The following is a 20,016-nucleotide window of genomic DNA, read 5'->3' on the forward strand; positions in this document are numbered from 1 at the left end:
CTGAAACCGTATGACATGCAGTACAAGCAGCATAGAAAGCCCGTGCATTGGCAACTTGTCTTTTTCTGCTGTTGTTGTCTAGCTATCTAAGAGCCTAGCCGAGGATAGCGACCGTACAGTGAATAGTCATACAAGCATGAAGTACAAATAAACACTTCAGCACATGTAGTACACGCAGCATTGAAAACTTGTGGCTTGGCACATTTGCTCTTCTGCTGCTGTTGTCTATTTATCTAGGAGCATGAGACAAGGATAGCGACATACAGTGAATGTATAGCATACAGCATGACAGTAAACACTGCAGCCCATGCAATCCAAGCAGCATTGAAAGCTTGCGCGTTAGCACCCTAGCCTTTCTGCTGCTGTTGTCTATTTATCCAGGAACATTAGCCAAGGATAGCGACATACAGTGAATGTATAGCATACAAGCATGACAGTAAACACTGCAGCCAATGCAAGTCAAGCAGCATTGAAAACTTGTGCCGTAGCACCATTGCTCTACTGCTGCTTTTGTCTGTTTATCTGGGCGCATTAGCCAAGAATAGCGACATACAGTGAATGTATATCATAACAATAAACCGTGCAGCACATGCAAGCGAAGCAGCATTGAAAGCTTGTGCCTTAGCACAAATTGCTCTACTGCTGCTGTTGCCCAATCTGACAGTAAACACTGCAGCACATGCAAACGAAGAAGCATTGAAAGCTTGTGCCTCAGCAGCATTGCTTATTTGCTGCTGTTGCCCAGAATAGCGACAGTACAGTACAGTGCATAGCATATCAGCACACAGCCCAAAAGCCCACTTCAGCATTAGTGGTGTCAGTTGCTTACCGCCCGCACAAGAGCGGGTGCGAGGTCGCCCAAAAACCTGTGACTGGTTCCGTTCTCCCAGAGTGGAAACCATAATGGCTGCCGGCTTCTCTTCCCCGTCCTGTGCAGAGGGGCGGGCCGTGGGCGAGCCCCAGCCAAGAGCGGGAACCCGGCGTCTCACTGTGTTCAGTGAGAGGGGGCTGGAGAATGCAAAGCAGACTCCAGCTCCCTGCGCTGAGCTACTGTACAGCGTCCCGCCCCTCCTCTGACTGGCAGGGCTGGGGCGGGAACGAAACGAAAACTAGGCCGCAAAGCCGGGGACTCTAGTAATAAGCGCGGCCGTCCTATGTGCACGGCCGACGCCGAAGTCCCCCGGCGCACCACAAGTCCCAGCCGCGCCACAATGTAAAAAACAACCAGCAGCGGCCGGCGCGGCCGTTTTCAATACATAAATTCACTCAGCAAAGCTGCAGTGAATAATAGCACCAGCGCTCCGCGCTGTTGTCCCCGGCGCACTAACACTCCCAGCAATGCTGGTGTGTGTGGGCGCGATGTGCATGGGAACACAGAGTACCTTGATGTAGCAGGGCCCTGTCCCTGACGATACTCAGCTCCATATCCAGCAGGTTCTTTTGGGTCTGTGGATGGAGCTCGGTCTCAGTGCCTGGAGACCTGTAAGATCCCACTTCACCCAGAGCCCCTCATGGGGATGGGGAAGGAAAACAGCATGTGGGCTCCGGCGTCTGTACTAGCAATAAGTACCTCAACCTTACAACACCATCCACGGGTGAGAAGGGAGCATGCTGGGGGCCCTATATGGGCCCTCTTTTCTTCCATCCGACATAGTCAGCAGCTGCTGCTGACTAAAATCTGTGGAGCTATGCATGGATGTCTGACCTCCTTCGCACACAAAGCTAAAACTGGAGAACCCGTGATATCACGGGGGGGTATAGCCAGAAGGGGAGGGGCCTTGCACTTTTTAGTGTAGTGCTTTGTGTGGCCTCCGGAGGGCAGTAGCTATACCCCAATCGTCTGGGTCTCCCAATAGAGCGCTGAAGAAATAGAGTTTACAGGAAAAAAAAAAAAGTGTTATTCAAAGAATAGTACACGGTCCCTACAGTCAAACATGGCGGAGGTTCCCTGATGTTTTGGGGTTGCTTTGCTGCCTCTGGCACTGGACTGCTTGACCGTGTGCATGGCATTATGAAGTCTGAAGACTACCAAGAAATTTTGCAGCATAATGTAGGGCCCAGTGTGAGAAAGCTGGGTCTTCCTCAGAGGTCATGGGTCTTCCAGCAGGACAATGACCCAAATTACACTTCAAAAAGCACTAGAAAATGGTTTGATAGAAAGCACTGGAGACAACTAAAGTGGCTAGTAATGAGTCCAGACCTGAATCCCATAGAACACCTGTGGAGAGATCTCAAAATGGCAGTTTGGAGAAAACCCCCTTCAGATCTCAGGGACCTCGAGCAGTTTGCCAAAGAAGAATGGTCTAAAATTCCAGCAGAGCATTGTAAGAAACTCATTGATGGTTACCGGAAGTGGTTGTTCGCAGTTATTTTGGCTAAAGCTGGGCAACCAAGTATTAAGGTACCGTCACACTAAGCGATCTGACCTGGCAGGGATCGCTGGAGCGTCGCTACACGGTCGCTGGTGAGCTGTCAAACAGGCACATCAGATCAGAGATCAGCCACCCGTGTAACGACGCTGTGCTTCGTAACCATGGTACATATCAGATTACTAAGCAAAGCACTTTGCTTAGTTACCCGATGTGTACCTTTGTTACGTGTGCAGGGAGCAGACTTCAAGAAGATGCAGACGCTGGTAACGAAGGTAAATATCAGGTAACCAAGCAAAGCCTTTGCTTGGTTACCCGATGTGTACCTTGGTTACCAGCGTCCGCAGAAGCCGGCTCCTTGCACATTCAGATCGTTGCTCTCCCGCTGTCAAACACAGCGATGTGTGCTTCACAGCGGGAGAGCAACAACTAAAAAATGGTCCAGGACATTCAGCAACGACCAGCGACCTCACAGCAGGGGCCAGGTCGTTGCTGGATGTCTCACACGTCTCTCTGACATCGCTAGCAAGATCGCTGTTGTGTCACAAAAAACGTGACTCAGCAGCGATGTCGCTTAGTGAGACGTGGCCTTTAGGCTAATGGTGCCAATACTTTTGTCTGGCCCATTTTTGGAGTTGTGTGAAATGATCAATGATTTGATTTTTGTTTCATTCTCTGTTGTGTTTTTTCATTGCAAGCAAAATAAATGAAGATAATAATACCAAAGAATTTGTGATTGCAATCATTTTCAAAGAAGAAACTGAGTATTATCTGACAGAATTGCAGGGGTGCCAATACATTTGGGGGTGTGTGTGTGTGTGTGTGTGTGTGTGTGTGTGTGTGTGTGTGTGATAGATAGAGATATATATAGTGACATTTACAAGTTTAAATTATTCTAATATCCCCCCACATGTATATTTTTCCTTGTGAAATATTTTTTATTTTCCTTTAAATTTTAACTTTTTATGATTGTACATTTTGATTAAATAAAACCAATTTTCTGCAATTTTGACTGTATTTGGGATTGCTGTATTAGCCCCAGTCATAGGAGAAATGTGCCTTCCGGGCTATGTTGCAGAGCTGACTGGGTCATGTAGGACTCAGCAGCTCCGGCTTCCTACATACACCTAGAGATCAGATGACTGCTGGATAAGGAGGAGGAAGGGGTTGTTAGCGCTCCCTTAATCAGTATACCCAAGGCTTGTTCAGAGTTGTGTACATAGTGATCAGAAGGGCAAACATTGCCAGGTTTACCTTCTCTGTGAGGAGCCTGGCTGTGTCTGAGGGTACCATGACACTTTAGCGACGCTCCAGCGATCCCACCAGCGATCTGACCTGGTCAGGATCGCTGGTGCGTCGCTACGTGGTCGCTGGTGAGCTGTCAATCAGGCAGATCTCACCAGCGACCAGTGACCAGCCCCCAGCGACGCGTGGAAGTGATGCTGCGCTTGGTAACTAAGGTAAATATCGGGTAACCAAGCGCTTGGTTACCTGATATTTACCTTGGTTACCAGCGCACACCGCTTAGCGCTGGCTCCCTGCACTCGTAGCCATAGTACACATCGGGTTAATAAGCAAACTGCTTTGCTTATTTACCCGATGTGTACTCCGGCTACGTGTGCAGGGAGCCGGCACTGGCAGCCTGAGAGCGGCGGACGCTAGTAACCAAGGTAAATATCGGGTAACCAAGCAAAGCACTTCGCTTGGTTACCCGATGTGTACCTTGGTTACAGCTTACCGTGGGCTGCCAGACGCCGGCTCTCTGCACATTCAGATCATTGCTCTCTCGCTGTCAAAACACAGCGATGCGTGCTTCACAGCGGGAAAGCAACGTCAAAAAAATGAACCAGAGCAGTGTGTAACGAGCAGCGATTTCACAGCAGGGGCCAGATCGCTGCTCAGTGTCACACACAGCGAGATCGCTAATGAGGTCACTGGTGCGTCACAAAAAACGTGACTCAGCAGCGATCTCACTATGTGAGAAGTACCCCTGACAGTCAGCTCCCCACAGTGGACAATCTTCAGTAAACTGCTTATTATATCTTCAAAGGTCACTGCAGGGTAAAGTGTAACCTGCCCTGGTATTTAAAGTCTATGGGGCAGTCCAGAAGTGGTTCAAGGGAATGTCATGTTTTTAAACACAAAACCTAGTAGATTAACCCCACAATGCAGGTGTGAACCAGGTCTTATTATTAAGGTGTAGCTCTCATTCTTAATTTTAGGATGCTCAACTTACTCCGCTATGTCAATATATCCACAGGAAGAAGCAGCGTGCAGTGGTATCCAGCCTTCATTATCTGGTTGATTAATACTGGCTCCATTTTCAACAAGAAACTTGACCATCTCAAGGTTATCATCAATGCAAGCCTGTAGATAGAAAAAGAAAAGACTCATCTGTAGCAATTTCTCAGCTATACGCAACAGAAACTATGTTCGTTTTCTTGGTTCCAAAGCACATTTTCTTAGAGATACAAATTAAACCCAACTGATAACATGGAATATTTTAATAAATAGTCTCTTTCGCCATTTACTAAAGCGGCCTCTTATAAAAACCAATTTCACGTTGCATGAGACCTGTAGAAAACAGTACTAGAAAAACATTTTGCTGCCTTATACTTCGCAACCACAGAGAATTTGATTAAAGTAGAGCTACTAACTGAGAATATTGTTATTATGGTCACCTATTAAGCCAATCCTAATCCATCACTGGGTAGGGGGAGGAAGTGGGGAGCATGCGAGATGATGGATGAAGGGGGTCGCAAGTGCCTATAGACATGAGCAGGGAGGGTCTGTGGGTTCACTACTAGAGCCGATTGGGTACCTACAAGAGGATTTTCTTTCTGGCAATGGACCTTTGTATGAGTCAGATATGATAGTCCTTTACATTTAATGAAAGACCAAAACCAAGGTTTACCTTTAAGAGGAATCTGTCAACAGAATTTTGGCATATAATCTAAAGACATGATGTAAGGGTTAAAAAAAATAAATAAAAAACAAACCACAACAATTCAAATATGCTCTTATCAAGGTCAAAGCTGTTTAATCGGAATAAATAATTGCTGGACTACATTACCTCATATGCCTGGTAGTAAGACATGCCCCCCCCCCCCTTCTGATAAGCAGCTCACTGCCTTATAGACATTGTATATGGAGAAGTATTAGCTCTGCTCCATTGCTAAATCTAATAAAAAAAAAAAAAGGTGGGGGGGGGGGGGGGGCTTGGCTCCAATTACCTCTGGATCCCCAGGTGAAACCCAGATGGCTGGCAATACCAAATAAGCATACAAAAAAAGAAATCTCCCCAGTAGTCCAAAATTCAATGCTTTAATGTGCACACAATTAAAAACATGTAGGGAAAAATCCCAATGCTAACGCTTTTTGGTGGGGGAACCACCTTACTCATAGCCTAAATCTCATGACTCCATCAGAATCGCTGCACCCAGTTCAATAGTCACTGCTCCAGTTGGCCTCCGGAGATTTCTGACCTGCCGGCAGTGCCAGTATTTCATGGAGAGTGCTGGATATCACAACTAAAGGTGAGTACCTACCTATTCCTACTCACTATACTCATAACAAATACTGTCTAAGGCTATGTTCACACTAGAAAAATGATTTTTCTTAAGAAATTTCTTAAGAAATTTCTTAAGAGTGCACCTGTGTTAAAAAACGCAACAAAAACGCACCTGCGTTTTTGCCGCGTTTTCGGTGCGTTTTTGGTGCGTTTTCGGTGCGTTTTTACCGCTGGTTGCTCCCTGCGTTATTGTGTCAATTATATATGGCAAAAAACGCAGTTAGCTGCAGAAAAGAAGTGACATGCTCATTCTTTTTCTTAAGAAAATCTACTGAAAGAATTTTCTTAAGAAAAAAACGCAGTGTGCGCACAGCTAATTTTTTTTGCCATAGGTTTTGCTGGGGAATGTCTGCAGAAAGGTTACAAGAATTTCTCAAGAAATTTCTGCAGCAAAAACGGACCAAAAACGGACCAAAAACGCAGGTGAAAAACGCAGTGTGTGAACATAGCCTAATACTCACGTATTCATTTCAAATAGTATGTGCAAAGCAAGTCAGTGGGGAAAACTCACAATGTAATGGGTAACCTGAATTCACACATATAGTACGGCATTATTCGTTACACTGCAAGTATTCCCCATTGACTTGCATTGCATACGTCATTCGGAACGGTATTTGTTATGAATATAGCGAGTACGAATAGTTAGGTACTCGCTTAACTCTACTCAACTCAATACAAAGTCGTTCTCATAGTTGTACTGAGAAATTGTGACGTAACGTCAGTCTTTCGGCCACTCAGAAGCTGCAGTCACAAGATGGCGCCGCGGGACCGGCGCTGAAAAGGTCTGAAAATGCCAGTGGGGAGTTTAATATAGGGAGCAGGGGACTTGGATTTAAAGCTCCATTCCAGTGCTGGGGAAAAAAAAAAAAAAAAAGGGCACCTATATTACATGATAAGAGGTTAATGGAAGTTTGAAGTTTATTCATAACTAGAAGGTGGCCCGATTCTACGCATCGGGTATTCTAGAATTTACGTATTGTGTAGTTCATGTATGATTTTTGTTATATATATATATAATGTTGTTGTGTGTAGTTACCAAGTGTTTGTGTAGGGGCTGTACATGTTCTGGGTGTTGTCTGGGTGTGACGGGGGGTGAGAGCGGTGTTGTATGTGTGTTGCGTGTGTTGCGTTGTTTGTGGAGCGCTGTGTGTCTGTAGCGTTGTGTGTGTGTTGCGCGGTTTGTGTGTGTGTGGTGTGTTTTGGGGGGAGGTATGTTTTGTGCAATGTGTGTGTTGTGCGGTATGTGCGTATATTTGTGTGTGCCGCGGTGTTTGTGTGTTGGGTTTTGTGTGTGTGCAGCGTTGTCTGTGGGTGTGGGTGTCTGTGTAGGGCAGTTGTTTGTGGTTCCCAGTGTGTGTGTGTGTGTGTGTGTGTGTGTGTGTGTGTGTGTGTGTGTGTGTGTGTGTGTGTGTGTGTGGTGCAGTGCGCGCGCGTGCGTGCGTGTGTGTGTGTTGGGGGGAGGTGCGCACTCCCAAACGTGCTCCATCCCCCATGCAGCGCACTCCCCATCGTGCTCCATCCCCCATGCAGCGCACTCCCCATCGTGCTCCATCCCCTATGCTGCGCACCCCCCATCGTGCTCCATCTCCCATGCTGCGCACTCCCAAACGTGCTCCACCCGCCATGCTGCGCACTCCCAAACGTGCTCCATCCCCCATGCTGCGCACCCCCCATCATGCTCCATCCCCGATGCTGCGCACCCCCCCCCATCGTGCTCCATCCCCCATGCTGCACCAGCATCAGCCTCTCTGCCCCCAGCATCAGCTTCTCTGCCCCCAGCATCAGCTTCTCTGCCCCCAGCATCAGCCTCTCTCCTCCCAGCATCAGCCTCTCTCCTCCCAGCATCAGCCTCTCTCCTCCCAGCATCAGCCTCTCTCCTCCCAGCATCAGCCTCTCTCCTCCCAGCATCAGCCTCTCTCCTCCCAGCATCAGCCTCTCTCCTCCCAGCATCAGCCTCTCTCCTCCCAGCATCAGCCTCTCTCCTCCCAGCATCAGCCTCTCTCCTCCCAGCATCAGCCTCTCTCCTCCCAGCATCAGCCTCTCTCCTCCCAGCATCAGCCTCTCTCCTCCCAGCATCAGCCTCTCTCATCCTAGCATCAGCCTCTCTCTTCCCAGCCTTCCCCAGCATCAGCCTCTCTCCTCCCAGCCTCCTTCCTCCCACCCTCCCCCAGCATCAGCCTCCCCCAGCATCAGCCTCTCTTCTCTCAGCCTACCTCTCCCAGCCTCCGTCCTCCCAGCCTCCCTCAGCATCAGCCTCCCTCTCCCAGCCTCCCCAAGCATCAGCCTCCACCAGCATCAGACTCTCTCCTTCCAGCCTCCCCCAGCATCAGCCTCTCTCCTTCCAGCCTCCCTCAGCATCAGCCTCCCTTTCCCAGCCTTCCCCAGGATCAGCCTCTCTCCTCCCAGCCTCCTTCCTCCCAGCCTCCCCCTCCCAGCCTCCCTCAGCATCAGCCTTCCGCTCCCAGTCTCCCCCAGCATCAGCCTCCCCAAGCATCAGCCTCTCTCCTTCCAGCCTCCCCCATGATCAGCCTCTCTGCTCCCAGCCTCCTCCAGCACGCCGTGCTCCTCTGCCGACACTCACACACCCGATCGCATCCACTCACACACACCCGATCGCATCCACTCACACACACCCGATCGCATACACTCACACACACAGACACTGACGATATCGCACATACGCGCTCACAGTCACAACATCCGGGAGATATCACATGCTTCTGGCCATGTGATCCTCCGGCAGGTCCTGGAAGCTCACAGCACAGTATCGAGGCCGAGAAGCAAGCGATATCGCCGGATGCGGTGTGTGTGAGGTGTGTGTGAGGTGTGTGTGAGGTGTGTGTGAGGTGTGTGTGAGGTGTGTGTGAGGTGTGTGTGAGGTGTGTGTGAGGTGTGTGTGAGGTGTGTGTGAGGTGTGTGTGAGGTGTGTGTGAGGTGTGTGTGAGGTGTGTGTGAGGTGTGTGTGAGGTGTGTGTGAGGTGTGTGTGAGGTGTGTGTGAGGTGTGTGTGAGGTGTGTGTGAGGTGTGTGTGAGGTGTGTGTGAGAGTGAGTGCGATCTGATGTGAGTGATGATCTGATGATGCGTGTGTGTGTGCTGTTATGTTTGTGCGTGCGGAAGTCCCGCCGCTGCAGGACCTTGATTTACTGGTAACTATGCAAGCATGGTTACCAGCGCAACACGTCCCCCGCTCGCACGGGAGCCCACACCAGCATACGGCGGCATACGCTGATGTGGGCTCCCGTTGGTGAGGGGGGAAAGGGGGGGGGGGGGGGGGGGGAGTACAGCACTCACCTGGGATTCGTGGCTCCGTGACCGTGTCAGTTTGGGCAATGCGGGGGGGGGGGCGAGAGCTAACGTCTATTGCGTGAGGGGGGCGGGGCGTGGCGTGGCACCAGCATACGGTGGCGGCGTACGCTGATGTGGGCTCCCGTTGGTGAGGGGGGAAGGGGGGGGGGGGGGGGGGAGTACAGTACTCACCTGGGATTCGTGGCTCCGTGACCGTGTCAGTTCGGGCAATGCCGGCGGGGGGGGGGGCCAGAGCTAACGTCTATTGCGTGAGGGGGCGGGGCGTGGCGTGGGCGAGTTGCCAATGCCTGCAGGGTGCCGGGGCGAGAGGCCAATCTGTGGAGGGGGCAGAGCCTGGGCGAGCGGCTGGCCAATCCGTGTGGGGGCGCAGCCGGGGCGAGAGGCCAATCCGTGTGGGGGGGCGGGGCCATGGCGAACCCAGCGGCCAATCAGCTTTGTGTCACCGTAAGGACATGTCACGGTGACACTGTCACCGTGACACAATTTTGGAGCATGACAGACAGACAGACAGACAGAATAAGGCAATTATATATATAGATATATTCACTTACATAGCGCCATTAATTCCACAGCGCTTTCCATACACTATACTAATCTAAATCCCCCATCAGTATGTCTTTGGAGTGTGGGAGGAAACCCCGCAAATACGGGAGAACATACAAACTCCTTGCACATGTTGTCCTTGGTGGGATTTAACCCAAAACCCCTGCACTGCAGAGCAACAGTGCTAACCACTGAGCCACTGTGCATTTCCCTGTGTACATCCAAATCTTAGGGGGTCCAACATGGAAACTCAGTTATTACACCAAGAGCTCGTTCACACTGCCGAATTTTGTGTCGGTGTGATCTGTGAAAACATTGGATCTCGCCCAAGAGAATCTGCGCACACTCTGATCAAACACTGACCACAGATTGCTCAGTGTCACAGTGTCATTCGCATAATCAACCAGATTTTCTGGAAAGCCTCACTAGCAGGAAATAGTAAGGCTATGTGCACACGCTGCGTTTTTTTGACGCTGCGTTTTTGTGCGTTTTTGGCCGCTAAAAACGCACAAAAACGCACCTGCGTCGAAAAAACGCGGCAAAAAACGCACGCGTTTTGCCGCGATTTGGTGCGTTTTTTTGCTGCGTTTTTGCTCACTGCGTCCTTATGCGTTTTTTATCAGTGAACAAAAAAAAAAAAAAAAAAAGGTCTGATGTCATTTCCTTCTTCAATGTGTTCTTCATTCTCCACTAGTGTATGCAGAAGAGCAGACAGCTGCAGAACTACAAGGCTCAGCATCCTCGATCCAATAGTGTATGCAGGACAGCAGCTGTCGAACTACAAGGCTCAGCATCCTCCATCCAATAGTGTATGCAGGAGAGCAGACAGCAGCTGTCGAACTACAAGGCTCAGCATCCTCCTTCCAGGACTGTATGCAGGATTTCTTTGCCCCCCCAAAAAAAAAAAATGACGTGGGCTTCGCCATATTTTTGTATGCTAGCCGGGTACAGCAGGCAGGTACGGGCTGCCCCCAACCCCCAGCTGCCTATTTGTACCCGGCTGGGAACCAAAAATATAGGGAAGCCCTTTTTTTTTAAATTATTTCATGAATTTCATGAAATAATTTAAAAAAAAAAAATGACGTGAGCTTCGCCCCATTTTTGAGTCCAGCCGGGTACAACTAGGCAGCTGGGGATTGGAATCCACAGTGCAGGGTGCCCATGCTTTCTGGGCACCCCCGCTGTGAATTGCAGTCCCGCAGCCACCCCAGAAAATGGCGCTTTCATAGAAGCGCCATCTTCTGGCGCTGTATCCAACTCTTCCGGCTGCCCTGATGCCGGGTGGCTAGCCAGGTAATAATGGAGTTAGGGCTAGCTGTATATTATCAGCTAGCCCTAAGCCCGAAATTCATGGTGTCACGCCAATATTAGACATGGCCACCATGAATTTCTAGTAAAGATCAAAAAAAAACACAACACAGAAGAAGGGAATTTTGTTACTTACCGTAAATTCCTTTTCTTCTAGCTCCTATTGGGAGACCCAGACGATTGGGTGTATAGCACTGCCTCCGGAGGCCACACAAAGCATTACACTAAAAAGTGTAAGGCCCCTCCCCTTCTGGCTATACACCCCCAGTGGGATCACTGGCTCACCAGTTTTAGTGCAAAAGCAAGAAGGAGGAAAGCCAATAACTGGTTTAAACAAATTCACTCCGAAATAACGTCGGAGAACTGAAAACCGTTCAACATGAACAACATGTGTACCCGAAAAACCACCAAAAATCCCGAAGGACAACAGGGCGGGTGCTGGGTCTCCCAATAGGAGCTAGAAGAAAAGGAATTTACGGTAAGTAACAAAATTCCCTTCTTCTTCGGCGCTCCATTGGGAGACCCAGACGATTGGGACGTCCAAAAGCTGTCCCTGGGTGGGTAAAGAAATACCTCATGTTAGAGCTGCAAAAAACAGCCCTCCCCTACGGGGAGGCAACTGCCGCCTGCAGGACTCTTCTACCTAGGCTGGCGTCCGCCGAAGCATAGGTATGCACCTGATAATGTTTGGTGAAAGTGTGCAGACTCGACCAGGTAGCTGCCTGGCACACCTGTTGAGCCGTAGCCTGGTGTCGTAATGCCCAGGACGCACCCACGGCTCTGGTAGAATGGGCCTTCAGCCCTGATGGAACCGGAAGCCCAGCAGAACGGTAGGCTTCAAGAATTGGTTCTTTGATCCATCGAGCCAGGGTGGCCTTGGAAGCCTGCGACCCTTTGCGCTTACCAGCGACAAGGACAAAGAGTGCATCCGAACGGCGCAGGGGCGCCGTGCGGGAAATGTAGATTCTGAGTGCTCTCACCAGATCCAACAAATGTAGATCCTTTTCATACCGATGAACTGCATGCGGATAAAAGGAAGGCAAGGAGATATCCTGATTAAGGTGAAAAGATGATACCACCTTAGGGAGAAACTCCTGAATGGGGCGCAGCACTACCTTGTCCTGGTGGAACACCAGGAAAGGAGCTTTGCATGACAGCGCTGCTAGTTCAGACACTCTCCGAAGAGACGTGACCGCTACCAGAAAGGCCACTTTCTGTGAGAGTCGAGAAAGTGACACATCCCTCAGGGGCTCGAAAGGCGGCTTCTGGAGAGCAACAAGGACCTTGTTTAGATCCCACGGATCTAACGGCCTCCTGTACGGAGGTACGATATGACACACCCCCTGCAGGAACGTGCGCACCTGAGAAAGTCGCGCTAGACGCTTCTGAAAAAACACGGATAGTGCCGAGACTTGCCCTTTAAGGGAGCCGAGCGACAAGCCCTTTTCCAACCCAGATTGCAGGAAGGAAAGAAAGACAGGTAACGCGAATGGCCAGGGGGATACTCCTTGTGCAGAGCACCAGGATAAGAAAATCTTCCACGTTCTGTGGTAGATCTTAGCAGAAGTGGACTTCCTAGCCTGTCTCGTGGTGGCCACGACCCCTTGGGGTAATCCTGAAGACGCTAGGATCCAGGACTCAATGGCCACACAGTCAGGTTCAGGGCCGCAGAATTCAGATGGAAAAACGGCCCTTGGGACATTAAGTCTGGACGGTCTGGTAGTGCCCACGGTTGGCCGACCGTGAGATGCCACAGATCCGGGTACCACGACCTCCTCGGCCAGTCTGGGGCGACGAGTATGACGCGGCCGCAATCGGATCTGATCTTGCGTAACACTCTGGGCAAGAGTGCCAGAGGTGGAAACACATAAGGGAGCCGGAACTGCGACCAATCTTGCACTAGGGCGTCTGCCGCCAGAGCTCTTTGATCGCGAGACCGCGCTATGAAGGTCGGGACCTTGTTGTTGTGCCGAGACGCCATTAGGTCGACGTCCGGCACCCCCCAGCGGCGGCAGATTTCCTGAAACACGTCCGGGTGAAGGGACCATTCCCCTGCGTCCATGCCCTGGCGACTGAGGAAGTCTGCTTCCCAGTTTTCTACGCCCGGGATGTGAACTGCTGATATGGTGGATGCTCTTTCCTCCACCCACATCAGAATCCGCCTGACTTCCTAGAAGGCTTGCGGACTGCGTGTCCCTCCTTGGTGGTTGATGTATGCCACCGCTGTGGAGTTGTCCGACTGAATTCGGATCTGCTTTCTTTCCAGCCACTGCTGGAAGGCTAATAGGGCAAGATACACTGCTCTGATTTCCAGAACATTGATCTGAAGGGTGGACTCCTGCTGAGTCCACGTCCCTTGAGCCCTGTGGTGGAGAAAAACTGCTCCCCACCCTGACAGACTCGCGTCTGTCGTGACCACTGCCCAGGATGGGGGCAGGAATGATCTTCCCTGTGATAATGAGGTGGGAAGAAGCCACCATTGCAGAGAGTCCTTGGCCGTCTGAGAAAGGGAGACTTTCCTGTCTAGGGAAGTTGTCTTCCCGTCCCATTGGCGGAGAATGTCCCATTGAAGTGGGCGCAGATGAAACTGCGCGAACGGGACTGCCTCCATTGCTGCCACCATCTTCCCTAGGAAGTGCATGAGGCGCCTTAAGGGGTACGACTGACCCTGAAGGAGAGACTGCACCCCTGTCTGTAGTGACCGCTGCTTGTCCAGCGGAAGCTTCACTATCGCTGAGAGAGTATGAAACTCCATGCCAAGATACGTTAGTGATTGAGTCGGTGCCAGGTTGGACTTTGAAAAGTTGATGATCCACCCGAAAGTCTGGAGAGTCTCCAGCGCAACATTCAGGCTGTGTTGGCATGCCTCTTGAGAGGGTGCTCTGACAAGTAGATCGTCTAAGTAAGGGATCACCGAGTGTCCCTGAGAATGCAAGACTGCTACCACTGCCGCCATGACCTTGGTGAAAACCCGTGGGGCTGTCGCCAGACCAAATGGCAGAGCTACGAACTGGAGATGGTCGTCTCCTATCACGAAACGTAGAAAACGTTGGTGCTCTGTAGCAATCGACACGTGGAGATAAGCGTCCTTGATGTCTATTGATGCAAGGAAATCTCCTTGAGACATTGAGGCAATGACGGAGCGGAGGGATTCCATCCGGAACCGCCTGGCGTTCACATGCTTGTTGAGCAGCTTTAGGTCCAGAACAGGACGAAACGAGCCGTCCTTTTTTGGAACCACAAAGAGATTGGAGTAAAAACCTTGCCCTTGTTCCTGCAGAGGAACAGGGATCACCACTCCTTCTGCTTTTAGTGAGCACACCGCTTGCAGAAGGGCATCTGCTCGGTCGGGACGTGGGGAGGTTCTGAAGAACCGAGGCGGAGGACGAGAACTGAATTCTATCCTGTACCCGTGAGACAAAATGTCTGTTACCCACCGGTCTTTGACCTGTGGCAGCCAAATGTCGCAAAAGCGGGAGAGCCTGCCACCGACCGAGGATGCGGAGGGATGAGGCCGAAAGTCATGAGGCAGCCGCCTTGGAAGCGGTTCCTCCGGTTGCTTTCTTGGGGCGTGAATGAGCCCGCCAGGAATCTGAGCTCCTTTGCTCCTTCTGAGTCCCTTTGGACGAGGAGAATTGGGTCTTGCCGGAGCCTCGAAAGGACCGAAACCTCGACTGCCACTTCCTCTGTTGAGGTTTGCTTGATCTGGGCTGGGGTAAGGAGGAGTCCTTACCCTTGGATTGCTTAATGATTTCAGCCAATTGTTCACCAAATAGTCTATCTACAGATAGTGGCAAGCTGGTTAAACATTTTTTGGAAGCAGAATCCGCTTTCCATTCCTTTAACCACAAGGCTCTGCGCAAGACAACAGAGTTGGCAGACGCAATTGAGGTACGGCTTGTAGAGTCCAGGACAGCGTTGATAGCGTAAGTCGCAGACATTTGCGAGGTTAGGGACGCTACTCGCGGCACTGCTGGACATATGATAGAGTCCACCTGTGCCAGGCCAGCTGAAATAGCTTGGAGTGCCCACACGGCCGCGAATGCTGGAGCAAACGACGCGCCGATAGCTTCATAGACAGACTTTAACCAAAGGTCCATCTGTCTGTCATTGGCATCTTTAAGTGAAGCCCCGTCTTCCACTGCAACTATGGATCTAGCCGCTAGCCTGGAGATTGGGGGGTCCACCTTTGGACACTGGGTCCAGCGTTTGACCACGTCAGGGGGAAAGGGATAACGTGTATCCTTAAGACGTTTGGAGAAACGCTTATCTGGGTAAGCATGGTGTTTCTGGACTGATTCTCTGAAGTCAGCGTGGTCCAGAAAAGTACTCAGTTTAGGCTTGGGATACCTGAAATGGAACTTCTCCTGCTGTGCCGCTGCCTCCTCTGCAGAAGGGGCAGGGGGAGAAATTTCCAATAGACTATTGATGGCCCCTATAAGGTCATTTACCATGGCGTCACCATCAGGAGTATCCAGATTGAGAGCGGTTTCAGGATTAGACTCCTGATCCCCCTCCTCTGTCTCATCATGTAGAGACTCTTCTCGCTGAGACCCTGATCCGCGTGATGACGTGGAGGGTCTCTCCCAGCAAGCACGCTTAGGCTGCCTGGGACTGTCATCTGAATCAGAGCCGTCAGGCTGAGATGCCTGGGACCCCCTTGAAGCACGGATTAACTCCAACTGAGGGGGACCGGGGAACATTGCCGCAGCAGTGTCCATGGACTGAGGAACTGGTCTGGCCTGCAAGGTCTCTAGGATTTTTGTCATAGTGACAGACATCCTGTCAGCAAAAACTGCAAACTCTGTCCCCGTCACCGGGACAGGGTTCACCGGCGACTCTGCCTGGGCCACTACCACCATAGACTCCGGCTGACAAAGTGGCACAGGGACCGAACATTGCACACAATGGGGGTCATTGTAACCTGCCGGTAGATCAGCCCCACAAGCGGCACAAGTAGCGTATTGCTGTGCAGCTGCAGCCTGTGTCTTGGCACCCTTGCGTTTTACAGATGACATGTTGTCGTCTCCTCAGAGCAATTGGGGTATACAGCCAAGAAGCGACCTTACAGTGCAAAATATATATGTATATATGGTACAGAGAAAAAAGTACACAAATATAACACTGTGGCACTTAAGTGCCGCTTACCGCCCGCTTAACGCGGGTGTGTGGTCGCCAGAAATCCCTTGTCTGCGTCTCCCAGAGCCTGCGTCCGTTCTCCAGCCAGACTGCATGTAAGAATGGCTGCCGGCGTCCTGTGGAGAGGGGCGGGCCCTGGGCGTGTGCAGACAAAGAGCGGGAAACCTGCGTCCCCCTGTGCTCAGTGAGAGGGCTGGAGCATGTAAATAAAGCTCCAGCCCTCGGCGCTGATTAATCGTACAGCGTCTCTCCCTTGCCCTGATTGACAGGGTGGGGGCGGGAACGAAGCGGAGCTAGGCCGCAGAAGCCGGGGACTAAATTTATAAGCGACGCCGTCGTAAAAGCACGGTCGTCGCTAAGTCCCCGGCGCACTACAAGTCGCAGCCGCGCCGCCGCCTAGGGGCGGCCGGCGCGGCAGTCCCCAACACATAAAGTCACTCAGAAAAAACTGTAGTGACTGTAACCCCAGCGCGCAGCGCTACTGTCCCCGGCGCACTAGCACACCCAGCAAGTCTGGAGTGTGCGCGGCCTGTACATACGGGGACACAGAGTACCTTAATGTCGCAGGGCCTTGTCCCTGAACGGTACCCAGCTCCGTATCCAGCAGGTTCCATGGGTCTGTGGATGGAGCCCGGCCTCAGGGCTTGGGGGCCGGTAAGATCCCACTTCCTCAGAGCCCCTCAGGGGGATGGGGAAGGAAAACAGCATGTGGGCTCCAGCCTCCGTACCCGCAATGGGTACCTCAACCTTGACAAACACCGCCGACATAAAGTGGGGTGAGAAGGGAGCATGCTGGGGGCCCTAGTATGGGCCCTCTTTTCTTCCATCCGACATAGTCAGCAGCTGCTGCTGACTAAACAGTGGAGCTATGCGTGGATGTCTGACCTCCTTCGCACAAAGCAGAAAACTGGTGAGCCAGTGATCCCACTGGGGGTGTATAGCCAGAAGGGGAGGGGCCTTACACTTTTTAGTGTAATGCTTTGTGTGGCCTCCGGAGGCAGTGCTATACACCCAATCGTCTGGGTCTCCCAATGGAGCGCCGAAGAAAAATATTTTTATTAGAAATAAAACACAATTAGTGACTCCATCTTTATTGAAATAAACCCCCCTCCGCAGTAATCCTGGGTTGGGGTCCCGCGCCGTCCAATCCGGATCCAATATCATCTGATCGGTTTGCTGGAAGGCAAAGCGATCAGATGATGTGTCAGGTTCTAGGGCCTGAATCACATCACACTTCAGCTGATTGTATAAAAGCCGATTATACAATCAGATGATGCATCAGTAGAAAAAAAAAAAATAATACTCACTTATGTGCTGAATTACCGGCAGCTCCCGGAGCGATGGGGCGGGAGTCTGATCCCGTCCGATCGCTGCAGCAGCTGCCGGTAATCAGGGATGAAGTCTCCTGACGCATCCGCTGATACCGGCCGGGCGCCCGCGTCAGCCCGAGACTCGATCAGCTGATGCGTCAGGTGACTGCATCAGGTGATCCATCGCCAGGTCCTGCAAGCAAGGTCCTGCCCCGGGGAGACTGCACACAGCCGGAGCGGGAGCGGCGGTACCGGGAGGAGATGGGAGCGGGCATGGCACCGCGAGGCTGCAGACAGGTGAGTATAACTTTTTTTTTTTTTATTCTACTGTTAACTTTTGTTTTCACAGCCGCTTCCACCTCCCGCCCAGACATGGCACCGCACGGCAGCATACATGCACAGGACGGGAGGTGGACGCGGCGGTGACGGTACCGGGAGGATTCATGCTTCTGTCTATACTGACAGAAGGAATCCTTTTCCTGTACACGTCACTTTACTACCCACCTCCTGCGCTTATAGCTGCGTTTTTGGTCTTAGAAACGCACCAAAACGCAGCTATTTGCGTTTCTCATTGCGTCTTTCAACATCCCATTGAACTCAATGGATGAAAAGCGCAGTGAAAAACGCGGGAATAATTGACATGCTGCGTTTTTGTGGTCACCACAAAAACGCAGCTGAAAAAAAAACGCTGTGTGGGGACAGCAAAAATGAAAACTCATAGACTTTGCTGGGGAAGCAAAGTCATGCAGTTTTGAGGCCAAAAACACACCCGAAAAACGCGCAAAAACGCCGAGAAAAACGCACCGTGTGCACATAGCCTAAGGTGGTACAGCGACGGTGTAGCCGGCCCAATACTCCCTAGTTTAGCATCTGGAGTAGGTATTGTGGAGGCCCCTCACAGGCACTGGAATCAGTGTGCTTTACCTATGCATGTCCAGTGTATTTCTACATGTCTTCCTCCCTTTATGTGGTGTCATCTATGACCCATAGTGCCATTTGGACATCAGCGCCATTGCAGAATCTAATATCTTACATTTACTTAGATCTTTATGGCTGGAGTAGATCATTTAAAAGGGAATTGGTCACCAGATTTTTGCTGTAGGAACAGAAATCCTGATTAGAGCCATGTATAACTTACTAACCTGCTTGTTGTAGTTTTGATAAAATCTGTCATCTCCTGCAGAATGCTGAGCTCTGTAAAACCCTACTCCCATCACCGATTGACAGCTTTCAGTGTAGACTGTGCATAGGCAGAAAGCTGCCAATTAGTGCTGGAACAGGGATTATACACAGCTCATAGTTTTATTAATTCTCTTGTGATAGTCTGCAGCAGTAGGCCAGTAAGTGACATCACTGGAATCAAGGTCTCTGTCTTGACATTATGCTGGTCTCAGATTAGGTGGCAAAGACCTTTGGTGACAAATTTCCTTTAAGATTGGAAAAACCTAAGGCTATGTGCGCACGTTGCGTACTGGTCCTGCAGAAATTTCTGCAGCGATTTGAACAGCACACGTGCGCTTCAAATCACTGCAGAAACAAAAGCCGATTTCATGCGCTCTGCATGTAGTCCCTTCCAGCCATAGACAGAGCGGGGGCTGCATGCAGAGCGCAGGAAAGAAGTGTCACTTCTTAGAACGCGTGCTTCCGGCAGCAGCCAAAGCGCTGCGCTCTAAGACGCCACGTGCGCACGGCCCCTGCACAATCTCCATAGATTATGCTGGGGACGCAGGACACATGCAGTTATACTGCGGTGCAGATCGCAGCGTAACTGCATGCAATTACACAACGTGCGCACATAGCCTATTGAAGTCCACCTGGCTGGATACAGTCATACTGCAGCACTGTGCTCTAGAGCAGAGGTTCCCAACTCCAGTCCTCAAGGCACACCAACAGTGCATGTTTTCAGGATTGCCTTAGTATTGCACAGGTGGTCATTTATTCACCTGCACTGGTGATGATTCCAACCCCTGTGCAATACTAAGGCAATCCTGAACACCTGCACTGTTGGTGTGCCTTGAGGACTGGAGTTGGGAACCTCTGCTCTAGATGATCATACACATGGAATGGAGGAGGTTCTTGCTTCCTGACCTTTAAGTATACGCCTTTCAATAAGATCTTGTTATGCCTATAGGACAAAAGCTAGAATAAGTCCATTCGTTTTTAGTTCCATAGTATAAAGTAATAGGCAGCTTGTTGCTCACTACCTGCTTGTTGTGCCCAGTGCAGATCTCTGCAGGCACAGAGCGGTCACTAACGCTCCTGCCAGTGATTCACCTGGTCAGCACGGTGGCTCAGTGGTTAGCACTATAGCCTTGCAGCGCTGGGGTCCTGGGTTTGTATCCCACCAAGGACACCATCTGCAAAGAGTTTGTATGTTTTCCCCGTGTTTGCGTGGGTTTCCTCCGGTTTCCTCCCACACTCCAAAGACATACAGTTAGGGACTTTAGATTGTGAGCCCCAATGGGGACA

The 20,016-nt window shown here is 51.0% G+C and overlaps 1 protein-coding gene across 3 annotated transcripts in view; it reads right to left on the bottom strand.

Annotated features, from left to right (window-relative positions):
- Window positions 1-20,016, bottom strand: part of PPP1R12A (protein phosphatase 1 regulatory subunit 12A) — a 234,743-nt gene that overhangs the window by 166,437 nt on the left and 48,290 nt on the right. For all 3 annotated transcript variants that reach the window (XM_075344940.1, XM_075344941.1, XM_075344939.1), the window contains exon 2: window positions 4,606-4,736. In XM_075344940.1, coding sequence (XP_075201055.1) covers window positions 4,606-4,736 — 131 coding nt within the window. The remainder of the gene's footprint in view (window positions 1-4,605; window positions 4,737-20,016) is intronic.

This window comes from Anomaloglossus baeobatrachus, chromosome 4, assembly GCF_048569485.1.
Source record: "Anomaloglossus baeobatrachus isolate aAnoBae1 chromosome 4, aAnoBae1.hap1, whole genome shotgun sequence".
NCBI classification, from domain to species: domain Eukaryota; kingdom Metazoa; phylum Chordata; class Amphibia; order Anura; family Aromobatidae; genus Anomaloglossus; species Anomaloglossus baeobatrachus.